The sequence below is a fragment of the Euleptes europaea genome, chromosome 12, assembly GCF_029931775.1.
Source record: "Euleptes europaea isolate rEulEur1 chromosome 12, rEulEur1.hap1, whole genome shotgun sequence".
NCBI lineage: Eukaryota > Metazoa > Chordata > Lepidosauria > Squamata > Sphaerodactylidae > Euleptes > Euleptes europaea.
In genome coordinates, this window is record NC_079323.1 from 70047139 (window position 1) to 70060351 (window position 13213).

At 46.6% G+C, this 13213-nt stretch overlaps 1 protein-coding gene across 1 annotated transcript in view; it reads left to right on the forward strand.

Annotated features, from left to right (window-relative positions):
• Positions 1-13213, forward strand: part of MED14 (mediator complex subunit 14) — an 82175-nt gene that overhangs the window by 47842 nt on the left and 21120 nt on the right. Inside the window, exons 21-23 of the mRNA XM_056858246.1 lie at positions 323-457; positions 2204-2315; positions 9582-9713. Coding sequence (XP_056714224.1) covers positions 323-457; positions 2204-2315; positions 9582-9713 — 379 coding nt within the window. The remainder of the gene's footprint in view (positions 1-322; positions 458-2203; positions 2316-9581; positions 9714-13213) is intronic.

Consider the following 13213-nt stretch of genomic DNA (forward strand, 5'->3'; position numbering starts at 1 on the left):
TTCTGAAGTCCTACAATTGGTCAGGGATTGTATCTGTAACTTTGTATCTGTAACTTGGGGAGATGGACAGGATACTACAAATGTACTTGCCAGAAGAAAAGGTATGCTCACTGTTAGCAAATTGGCAAGAACATTTCTGGACCCCTGCTCAAGCAACAGAGTGATATGCTTTGATTCTATTGTATATAAAATATGGTATATTAATATTTTAATCTTAGGAAACATACAGTGATGTTGCATTAGCGTATCTAAAAATTTAATATAGTTATAGGGTTGTTCTGTAGTTCTAGTACAATGATTAATATGAATAATCTCTTTGCAGACATTCCTGAACATGTTTGTGGACAGCAATCAGGATGCACGAAGACGATCTGTCAATGAAGATGATAATCCACCATCTCCTGTTGGAGGGGACATGATGGATTCGTTAATATCACAGCTTCAGCCTCAACAGCAGGTTGTGTCTATACGTACATTTATAAATGCTCACACTGCAAATGTAAGCTAAACAGCTATGATTATGACAAGTGTTTATGCTTTGTGTAGTCTGGAGTATTGACAGCAACAAAGTAAGTAAAACATGATCAGGGCCATATGGGAATTTACAGTATTTCAGTGTGTACCGTAGGATGTTAATGTGCAAGCTGCCGCCCTTAACTGCTGTCTCAAAGCAGTGTGCTGAAGCGGGTCATGCTGTTCAGATGACAGGCTTTTAGAATGTATCACTTACTGAGAAGTGAAGTTATCTTATTCAGCCAGTCATCGAGTAAGCAGGACTCAACAACTTTACCTACTTTTAAAAAGCAAGTCTTTTTATTGATATACTTCTAGTAAAATATGTATAAATGCAGATTATCAAGTCTTTAACACTTCTATAAAAACTCTTGTCAAAGTACATTGTATGTATTTACAATGTATGAAGTAAAAGCAAGCAAGTCTTACATACTATTCAGTTTCAAAGTCCAACTTCTAAAATATAACAGTCAAATTATTCTGATTCAGTTCAAAGTATCTAATTCATAAAGTCTAGAGTAATGTATTTAAGCCATACATACCAGTCAGCCTTTTCTTGAGAGCCTTTGGAAGGTTCTGATTCTCTGGGCTTACTGTAGCTGTATTTATACTGTTTCAGGCTCATTAAGAGTGTTAATTTTACCATCAGGAGGGATATCTTTCTGCCCATTTTCAGATAACATGAGCAGTGCAATAATGTCTTAGTTGCAGCTGTTCAGGTTATTAGCTTCTCCCCATGACCAAATATGGGCTTCCTTTCCTTTCAGTCTATTTTGCTTAAAGTATAAAAATCATTTCTGAGCTCCATGATCACGCCATATACTCAATTTTCATACCATTCTCATCGTCAGTACAATACGCATTAAATGAGACTATTTAGAAATCTGCAATACAATATATAACTATATAAATCATAAAACACAATTATTGCTTACACTGTAACATTTAACCATCTGGTCAGTAGGAAACATAGCCCTCAGCAAGATTATAGAAAGCAAGAATCTTACTGCACTTATAGCCTTGAGGTTTTTTAGTAGACCTTCTCAAGAATAGCAGGACTTTTCTGCTCTTGAGATATGAGCAGCTGACAGCTGGCAGCTGACTCAGAAAGGGTAATTTTAGATACACCTTTCTGGCAGATAGTGAGGGATGACTCTGTTCTTCTCCCTTCAAGGACAAGACCAGGGTAATTTAGTTAGCTCTTGAAAGAATTCAGACCTTGAGAGAATTCAGTCAGCCTGTTCTAAGGACATTTGCATTTTGCAAGCTGTTGCCAGGCTTTTCATTACACAAACCTCTACAGTTTGTGGTTCAGTTTTATATGGTGTGTTCAAACTCTACATGGAATTAATTCTGCACATGTACACAAAATACCATAATTATGTCAGAGACCGTGACAGTACTACAGACAAAGAATAAAAAGCAATAATGTCTCTCAGAAGCAAAGACCCAGACAAGAGTTTGAGGACTGCTTTAGAGATACGGATCAGAAGAAATGTTTGATAAATTATCCCATGATTGAGGCTGAAAAAGGAAATGTTGTTATGTAGAAATGGGAATGAATATCAAGACCTTGTTAAGGACTACTTGCTCTGCACAAAATCAGATGCCTTTCCAAGCACTAGGTTTTAAAGTAGTACTGTTGTCAAAAGAATGTGTTTTACTGTGACTAATAATAACTTTGTTTCAGCAACCTTCAAAACAGACAGGAGCATCAGGGGCGTACCCTTTGACATCACCCCCCACATCTTACCACAGTACAGTCACCCCATCACCCTCAATGATGCTCACACAGTCTCCAGGTAAGATTCCAACAGAAGTTAAAGCCATTCAGAGTTCCTATGGTACTTCATAAATGATATGTTTAAATATGATTTTAAGTGTGACAAAAATTAGGTGTGCTTTCAGATATCAGTATCAGGTTACTAATAAAAAAATAATTTCCTTCAAGCTCTGAGAAGAGTAATTAGAAATACAAGCGGGGGGAGCTTCCCAGGGTTCTCATCACTCCCGGGGGCCGTTCTGTTTTTCATCTTTCTCTTCTCCTCACAGCCCGCATGGGTTCTTTCCTTTTCCCTGCTTCCTTTCCCCCCGCCATTTACCCTTTTTTTTTTATTCGCCTGCACCCCAGCTTTCACTGTCCCTCCTCTCTCCCGCTTTCCTTACTTCCTGGTTGGGAACATTGCTGTGGGTCACCATTTTGGATTACTGCAGCACTCTAAAATGCCACTCAAGTGTCAGGGTTTTTTTTGTTGCAGTGTGTAAGCCCTTGGTCCAAAAGAACCAGAAACCACATTATAGACAATCAGGTCCAAAGAAGCTGGTCTTTACTGGTCAAATAGATTTACAGAGCATAATAGAGCATAGTAGCAAAGGGTGACAGCTATGAGGCTGGCTGGCTTGAACTTGGTAATATAAAAGCACTGAAAAGGCGAGAGATTACATATCAAAAACAAAGCTGTGTTCCCAGAGCTTCAAACAGAGTTCAGTAGGCATAACAGTCCTTGAGTCTGGCCGGCGAGAAAGCGAAAGTAAACATCAACTGAGATACAAGCCTGACATCCTGCCCCCCTTAAGGCCCCCTCCCACCTTGCAAGGGGGACGGTCTATCCGGGTAGGCGGTGGGGAAGGCAGTCACTAAGTGCGGGGCGGAGACATCCTGTGCACGCACCCACTCATCGTAGGCAGGGGGGAAGTGTTTCCAGCGAATTAAGTACTGCAGGGATCCATGTCGTATACATGAATCTAGGATCTTTGATACTTCAAAATGCTCCTCCCCCCCCCACCATCACGGGCTGCTCGGGAGGCGGTTCTGGGTGCCATTCCGAGGAGGCAACATGAGGTTTAAGGAGGCTGACATGGAAGACAGGGTGGATACGTCTCAGGGTTTTGGGGAGAGTCAGTTCCACAGTGACAGGGTTGACGATCGGAGCAATGGGATATGGTCCAATGTACTTGGCACTAAGTTTGTGGTATGGTCGAGTGGATCGCAGGTTTTTTGTGGAAAGATACACTAATTCACCAACCTTGAATTCCTTGCTGGGGGACCGATGCTTATCTGCTTGCACCTTATATTTGCGTTTGGCTCTGTCTAGGTTGCTCACTAGCCAGGGCCACGTGGTGCGGAGAGCATGTGCCCAAGAGGCTACATCGGGATCCCCCTCCCCCTCTGGAACCTCCGTAGGGGTAATAGGACTGAAGTCCTGACCATACACAGCATAGAAAGGGCTGAACCCTGTAGATTGATGGACAGCATTATTGTACGCATATTCTGCAAAAGGCAATAGTTCTACTCAGTTATCCTGGTGGTAATTGACATAACAACGTAAATAACATTCTAATACAGCATTGACACGTTCAGTTTGTCCATCCGTCTGCGGATGGTAAGCACTTGACAACCCTTGCTCCACCCCCACCAACTTAAGGAACGCCTTCCAGAATTTAGCCACGAAACTACTTCCGCGGTCACAGATTACCTTGCGCTGGAACGAATGCAAACGGAAAACATGTGACACGAAGAGGCGGGCTAACTTGGGGGCGGAGGGAATACCCGCACACGGAACCAAATGTACCTGTTTGGAAAATAAGTCAATAACAACCCATAGTACAGTTTTGCCCCCGCTAAGGGGGAGATCCATCATGAAATCCATGGCAATCACTTCCCAGGGCTTGCTGGGAATTTCCAGCGGTTGCAGTAGTCCTGGGGGTTTGCCTTGAGATCGTTTGACTGTGGCACAGATAGGGCAGCTGCGAATGAAGGAGTCCACATCAGAACGCATTCCCCCCCACCAAAACTGTCTGCGCAACAAGTGAAGGGTTTTCAGGAACCCAAAGTGTCCCGCAGTTTTAGCTCCATGGGCCAACTGCAGAACTTCTCTTCGAAGTATCCTAGGCACGTATAGTTTCGAGTCTTTGTACCAACAACCACCTTGCTCAAGTACACCTTGGGGCAGGGTTTGGGCAGTGCGTTCGGCTAAGCACTGAGCCCAAAGGGAGTCCAGGAAGGAATTGGAGATGATCACCCCCCCCTCCTGTCGCGGGAGAGGGTGAATCAGGAGCTGGTGGTGTTGGAGGAGAAACTGGTTGCTGCGGGGCGCCGGATACAGGTGGCGCAAGGGGCTGGCGAGGAAGCCTGCTGGGTAGGGCTGGACACCTTGTCGGCCACTGCGTGATTCCCCTGCTGGAGTCGGGTTTGAGATCGGGTCTGCACGGCCAGCAGGGGCAGGGCTTCTCTTTGTGCCGGGGTGAATAAAGAGCCTGTCAGCCGATCACGTTTTACTGGGTATTGAGGCAACCGGGATAGGGCATCTGCAAGCACGTTCTGTTTCCCGGGCACATGTTTAAGAACAAAACGGAATTGAGCAAAGAAATCCGCCCAACGCTGTTGTTTTGCGGACAATTTATGGGTCCCTGTGAGGGCAGCTAGATTTTTGTGATCGGTCCAGACCTCGAAGGGGATCCCGGATCCCTCCAGAAACTGCCTCCACAGAGTAAGGGCATGATGGACGGCTGATGCCTCCTTTTCCCAAATGGGCCAGTTTAATTGGGAATGCGCAAACTTCTTCGAGAAGTAGGCACAGGGGTGAAGGAGACCGTCTGGTCCTCTCTGGAGAAGGGCCCCCCCCGTGGCTACGTCGGACGCATCGACCTGTACAATAAACATTTGGTTCGGATCTGGGTGCTGCAGGACCGGTTCAGAAGTGAAAAGCCGTTTGAGGGCTACAAAGGCGGATTGGCATTGATCAGTCCACAGTATTTTGGCAGAGGGCAACGTTGCAGAAACCCCTTTACTCTTCGTTTTCAGGAGGTCAGTGATTGGCAGCGCCACTTGAGCAAAGTTGGGAATGAAACCGCGGTAGAAATTAGCAAAGCCCAGAAATTGCTGTACTTGCGGGTGGAGTACCGATTGGACTTTAGCGGGGTCCATGCTAAGGCCATGATGAGAGATTATGTACCCCAAGAAAGATATTTGCTCTTGGTGAAATTCACATTTAGACAGTTTTGCATAGAGCTGGTGGTTACGCAGTCGTTGTAAAACTTCTCTGACCAGAGCAACATGTTCCTCCATGGTTTTTGAATAAATAAAAATATCATCCAAATAAACTACCACGCCGCGGTACAGCAAATCATGGAGGATTTCGTTAATGAGTTGCATGAAGACCCCCGGGGCCCCTTTTAATCCGAAAGGCATCACAAAAAATTCATACATTCCAAAACAGCTAGAGAAGGCGGTGAGGGGTTCATCTCCCTCACGGATACAAACGCGATAATAAGCTTCCACTAAATCCAATTTGGAGAAAACGCGACCCTCATTATTGCCCCATAATATCTGAAATCAGCGGTATGGGATAGGCGTTGGCTTGGGTAACTGCATTAAGCTTACGGAAGTCAATGCATAAACGCAGGTCACCCTCCTTTTTCCGGACAAAGAACGCTGGGGCTGAGTTGGGAGCGTTCGATTGCCGAATGAATCCTCGAGCAAGATTTTTATCCAAAAAGTCACGTAACACAGCGCATTCGGAAACGCTCATGGGGTAAATCTTGCTCTTAGTGTGCAATCTTTGACCACCTCAATTGCACAGTCAGTGGTACGGTGGGGGGGGCAAGGCATCACATTCTTTAACATCAAAGACATCTGCAAAGTCTCTGTATGCTTCGGGCAAAGGCGGTGGCGATGCGGCATCGGAGGTTAAAGCCGGAGCGGGTGGAGGCACCACCGCGACTCCCTGTCGGTGCTGTTCGCATTTGGGATTGGCAAAGGTAATAGTGTCAGTTTCCCAGTCTATGCAGGGACTATGTCCTTTAAGCCAATTAATCCCTAGGACAACTTCGAACCGGATGGGGGCTATGGTAGTCTATTTGTTCCCAATGAGAACCAATACCCATCGCTACTCCTCATGTGCGATGATCGACTGGTCCCCCCTTGAAGTGGCTCCCATCCATTTGGGCAAATTGGACGGGAGCTGGTAAAGCCTCGGACTTGACTTTGAGGGCTGCAAATGTGGCTTCATTGATTAAAGTGCGGCAGCAGCCAGAGTCAATAAGCGCCTTGACAGGCAGTTGGGGACCCCCTTTATAGTGTTGTAACACTGTGTCCACATAAACAGTGGTTTCTACTTCACGTACCTTAACGGGAGCTTTGGGTGTGGCAGAAGGTTCTGCGGGGGTCTGTGGAGACGCTCCACTCACCACAGACCGAAGTCGTTTTTTGACAGATCCAAAGGGGTTTCCAGGTTTAGAGCTGGAGCATTCCATTGGTTATCCTCGTCAGAAGAAGGAGAGTTGTCCCCCATTGGGGCACTTGTAATCCGGGACCCTGTGGGGTCACTTGGTGCAGAAATGTTAGCCGATTCCTCAACGTGAAGTGCAGAGGGTGTGGGTCGTCCCGGCGCTGCTCTGCGGGTAGCCGCGGTGCTTCTGCGTTGAGGTCTCCCTCGAGCTCGGGGTGGCATGCTGGGGCGAGTGGTCTCCAGGCGTTGAGGACAAGCCGTTGCAAAGTGGCCCAATTCCCCGCAAACGAGGCAAGCCCCCCTCTGGAACCTTGTTTCGCGATCCTGAGGCGGTCGCATTGGTTTTCGCAGGCTGGGGAGTGGTGCTTTTGACGGGGGTTTCTGGGCCCTCTTATCCTTGTTTCGTTGCCGGACCAGGGAAATGAAACGCCGGCGGCTTTCAACCTCTTCAGCCAGTAGAATCCAATCTTCGAGGGTGTCAGGATCGCCTCGCATATACGACCAGTTCAAAATGTCAGGGTGTAAAGCTTCCCTGAAGTAGTGGATTAGGGTGGCCTCCGGCCAGTCCACTATTCTACTGGCTAGTCTCTGGAATTCATCTGCAAACTCTCGGACTGGAGAAGAGCCCTGCCTGAGTTGTAGAAGTTCTGATTTGGCTCGTTCTCCCATAAAGGGGTCCTCAAACCGTCTCCACAAGGCAGTCATAAAATTGTTGAGGGAGCGGATAGAACGGGACCGAGTGTCAAATTGAAGGACCATCCAGTCAGCTGCTTTCCCCGTCAATAGAGAAACTACGAAACGAACCCGGCTATCCTCTGTGGGAAAGAATTGTCCTTGTTCCCGCATGTAACTGTCCACTTGATGTAGGAAACAGGGTAGAGTCTCGAGCGAGCAATCATAGGTCGTTTTCAACCGGGGTTGCTTCCATGGGCCGGGTATGGGTTGTCCCGGCTGTACGGGTGCCCCGGGAGCTGGTGCAACTGGCGCTCCGGGGACCAGTGGCTGAACGGGGAGATTAGCTGGAGGTTGAGCTGGGTGAGCTGGCACAACCGGCTGACCTGGTGGGTGAGCTGGTGCGGCGGGCCCAGGAAGAATGGGTTGCGCCGGAGTCGTCAGCGCCTGCTGTAAGTGCTCGTTTTCCTGGAACAGACGTTCCATTTGATCCTGGAGACGGTCTACACGATCGTATAACTCCCGGTTTTGAGCCCGCAATAAGTGCACCTCTTCCTCAGGTCCACCTGTACGATGTGCTCGGCTGGCCCGGAAGCCTGTGGCCCATTGGGAGCCATCCCCATACAAATCCTGCTCGTCAGAATCATCGGATCCCCAAAGCCATTCTGCGAGGCGTCGCGCGCGTTGGGCGGTGCGGGACAGAGCAAAAGCCGGGGAAGTCGTTGGCCCCCACGAAGGGCCAGTTCGACCGGGGTCTTTGGGGCGCACACCCGCCCGTGCTCGTTCCGCAGCCAACTGTTGCTCCTTTTCCCGTGCGGCCTGAGCTTTGGCCGCCGCCTCCGCCGCCACAGCTGCGTCTCTATCCGCGAGACCTTGGGCGGCCACGAGTTTCAGGGCAGCAGCTGCGGTTACAAGCGGTAGAAGTTCCTTTTCCAAGAGGGCGAGGAGCGGTTCGGACTCCCCGCCCAACAGCGGTTGAACCTGGACCACTAGCGCAGGTGCATCAGCCCCGAAAGTTGGGGACAACAATTGTGATAGAGTGGCTACCGTGGTATCCTTCGTTAGTTCCACAAATAGAAGCGCTGTTTGGATAGCGATCCGTTTCGCCTCTGCTTGACAGTCAGCTGCATTCGGCACCAAAGAAAAACTTGCCGGCGTGGCTCCTGCCATGGCCCCTGTTGAGTGAGTCTCACGAGCAATAAGTTTATCCAACAAACCGGTTAGTATTTGTAAATCCTCCGCCGCCAGTTGGGCATCATCCACCAATCGATCAAGGGCTTGGAGGTCTAAACAGGTGTTGGCATCCTCAACGTCAGACATCCAAGGAGAAGTCACTGGAGAACGCCACTGGGTCTGTATTAAACCATTTAGGCGACTAACTTCCGTGCTAGTCCTGCTCAGTTCAGCTACAATGTCCCGTACGAGATTGGGATCGTCTTCCAGGGTTCTTCCAGGAACTCGCAACCCGGGGATCACAACCGGCGGGTCTGGGGCGAACCACACGGGGCTCCAGCCCCTGTTGAATCACTCAGAGAGCGCTCTCCTCGCTCCCATCTGAGTGGCAGGTGAACCCTCCTGGGCTCCAGCCTGACAGAGGAAAGTAGAGGGAGATAGCTGTCACAATGTAAGCCCTTGGTCCAAAAGAACCAGAAACCACATCATAGACAATCAGGTCCAAAGAAGCTGGTCTTTACTGGTCAAATAGATTTACAGAGCATAATAGAGCATAGTAGCAAAGGGTGACAGCTATGAGGCTGGCTGGCTTGAACTTGGTAATATAAAAGCACTGAAAAGGCGAGAGATTACATATCAAAAACAAAGCTGTGTTCCCAGAGCTTCAGAGTTCAGTAGGCATAACAGTCCTTGAGTCTGGCTGGCGAGAAAGCGAAAGTAAACATCAACTGAGATACAAGCCTGACACAGTGCCCTTTTAACTTTTTCTGGGGTTTTAACCCCTCCCTTTTTTAATTTTTCTGGGAAACTGAAGGGTTTTATTATGTTTGAAGAAAGATCTTTCCTACTTCTATGTGGCGACATTGTGCAATTTTCTTTTATCTTAACAGTGGGGTCAATTTGGGAATTAGACACATGAAACACTAATAAACACGCACACACACATAAATTAGATATGTAAATACTTATTGATGTTTTTAATGCCATACTTAGGAACGTTGCACGCAGGAAACTCTCCAAGCGGTGCTTTAAGAGCACCGTCACCAGCATCATTTGGCCCAACACCTTCTCCTTCATCTCTGGGAATCACAATGGGACAAAGTGCAAACTTTACCAGCCCACATGGTAAGTCTGTGATCGGTACTGATAGAAACTTTAGAAAACACTAAATTTATTGTTCCTTTTCTGCCTCTGGGAAAGGTTACTGTTCTGTTCTTGATTAAGATGCAGATTTTGAAATAGTAGCAACCAAACAGGCTTAAGCTCTTTCCTGGTGGGATGGTCTCCACAATATTTTGGCTTTCCAACTGCTGGGTCTGTTGAATATGTTGAGGCTTTAATAATGTTAACCCCTTCCAGAATAGCTTGTTCACATGTAGAGAGAAGGACTTCTTGGCCTTCTGTAGGAAGGGTGCAGTCCTTCCTTCTCTGTAGTAGGTATCAAATGAAGCTTGCTGTTTTTTATTAAATTCCCATAAGCTAGAATTGTAGCATTCTTATTTTGTAGCATTATTCTCTAGAATAATAGATGCTGTTGACTTTTTCTTAGGGTTTTGCCAACCAATTGTAAACTAAGAAAACTGCTATAAATTATTTGATTGTTCACCTAACAATTCCGTACTACTCCAGTCAAATCCATATTATCCTTGTGATGTTATGATACTTTTAATGAAGTTACTTCATATTTATTATATATTACTTTCAGGGTTAGCAATTCTAATACTGGATTACATCTAAGGCTTCTACAAACAGAATCTGGAAGCAGGTTTCTACCACTCTCTTGCTGCTTCTGACCATGTGGGGCAGTGGGACAGCAGCAACATGAAAAAACAACAGTTTCCTTCCTCTCTTACTCCTGTGTGAGCTGTTGCTCAATTCATATATAAGAAAGGGGAGTGGTTTCATCCAGTGTGCTGTAGTGGTTAAGAGCGGCAGACCCTAATCTGGAGAATCCTGTTTAATTCAATGCTCTTCCACATGCTGGGTGACCTCGGGATAGTCACAGTTCTCTCAGAACGCCCTCAACCCTGCCTACCTCACAAGGTGCCTATTGTGTGTGGGTGTGTGGAGGAGGGGAAGGCACTTGTAAGCCCCTTTGAGACTCATTAAAGTAGAGAAAAGTGGGGTATAAAAACCAACTCGTCTTCTCCTCCTCCTCCTCCCGCCCCCACAGCTCTTTGTGCTATATGGCATATTCTGGAAGGTCCCCCAACCCTCTGCAGCAACTTTGTGTGTGTGGGAGGGGGAGTGACAGAAAAATCATGGAAGTCTTGAAGGACATTTTTCTACCCACTCTTGATGGATATCAGCTAACCCTTGCTGACTCAGTTAAAAAGCTTTGAGGTTATACTGGATCCAACTTTATTACTGCAGAAGCAGTTAATGCCGCTGCAAAAAAAGCTTTCTACAAACTCAGCCTAGCCTGTAGGCTTCTGCAGCTTCTTACTTTTTTTAAGGCTTCTTACTTTTTTTAAAGAGAATTTATTAAAAAAAATGAGAATATAAGAATAAAAGAAAATGGAAATATAACATTACTAAAATACTCATAATACAAATTCTTGAAAAGAAATTAAAACCATGCTGCTAATATAACTAAAATACCCATAACAGTGAACCAAGCAATACTCTATTTATCTAAAATCCGCACGATTACCGTAATTCACCGCATAATCGTCGCCACCGCATAATTGTCGCGCCCTGTTTTTTCATTCCAAAATTTGGTTTTTGACCTTTCATCGTGTAATCATCGCAGCGTCCTGGGACTCTCCCTGGAACCTTCCGTTGTCTGCGGCCGTTCCAGCTCCGCTCATGCTGCAAACGCCGAAGCACAAGGTCTTAACCTGCCTTTGTCGCAGGGCAGCTGGGCAGCGGAGTGCTGGAGCAGGACGCGGCTTGTTGGGACTCGCGAGAGGCGTGCCCTGGGGGGCGGGAGACGAACGACGCAAGTTGGGAGGTGCAGGGAAAAAAGTCGGCTGCTGCAGCCTAGGCATTGCAGCCACGTTTCCCTTGCGGCAGGCCAGAAGAAGGGAGAGGCAGCAAGAGGACTTACCGTGCCTTCATCTCCCAGCACAGGGCATCTGGGCAGCGGAGTGCTGGAGGAGGATGCCGCTCATTGGGACTCGCGAGAGGCGCACCCTGGGGGGTGGGAGGGGAGCGACGCAAGCTGGGACAGTTTAGTAATTAATGATTTTTTTAAAGCTTCACATGATGGTTGCACCTGAGTTTTTTGCCAAAAAATTGGCATAAAATCTGCAACCGTTATGCGGTGAATTATGGTATTACATCACTCCCTCTCTGCGATTTACACATTAGAGTGTTTTTTCCATCCTTGAAATTGTTATATTCCAGCGAGCGTCCAGTTCTTCCATATTTTTGTCGTTATTATAATACGTCAACTTAATTAAAGCATAGGTTTCTTTAACCTTATCAAACCAATTATTTAAATCAGGGAATTTATTGCTTTTCCAATATCTCGCAAGATTTGTTCTAGCAACCATTAGTATATGGAGAAACATAACTCGAATATCTGGAAAATAATCTGGAAAATAATTTATCTGGAAAATAATTTAATAAAATTGTTTCTGGTCTTACTGGAATTACAATTTCAAGGCCGCTGGATATTATTTCAACCACTTTCATCCAATATGTTTGGGCTCTACTGCAGCTCCACCACATGTGTAGAAAATCTGCTCCAGCTGAATCACAGTACCAATATTTACTAGCATTTTTATCCAAGTTACACTTTTTTTTTAACTCTGCTTGGGGAAAGATGCCTTATGTGTCATCTTAAATAAATTTTCTTCGAATGCAAGACTTATTGTAAAGTTTAGACCTTTTGTGAGAATAAAGTTCCATTTTTTTCATACAACTCATAACCTAAATTTTTATTCCATTTCTCTTGAAAAGGGGGACCAAATATTGCCCCAGCCCCAGATTTCAATTCCAACTTGGACAAGCCATTTCACAGCCCTATTATATGACCCAAACAGGCCGGACCCTCCCCTGGCCAACCTGACCTTACTAGGACTTCCTATGTGGCCACCCGTCGAAACCAATGAAGTTAGACTCCTGATAGCCAAGCTGAAACCTAGGAACCTGACGGCCTCCCTGGGGAACTATTCTCTGCATTCCCTGAGATATGGACCCCAGTTCTGGCTGCTCTTTTTACTAAAATTGACAAATGCGGCCAATTACCAGCGGCATGGACCACGGCCATTGTGACCCCAATTTTTTAAAAAGGGGCTTCAACGAATCCTGCAAACTATCGCCCGATCAGCTTGCTCTCAGTGGCGGGCAAGTTATATCCTAGCCATTTGCTGTCCAAGCTGCTCATCTGGTCTCCTTCCCAGATAGGCCGGGAGCAAATAGGCTTCTCCAAGGGAAAATGACCACTGTGCGGTTGTTTCTCACTTGGCTAACTAGTGGTCACAAAGGGGGGGTACTGTACGCAGCCTTCTTAAACCTAAGAAGTGCGTTTGATTCAGTTCCCAGAGAGCGCCTCTGGCGCAAGTTGGCCGATATGGGAATGGATCCTTGCTTACTCACTTTGATTTGACAACTATACTCCTCTAACAGCTGCCAAATTCGGTACAATAGATCTGGCCAACTAACTCCCCATATAAACT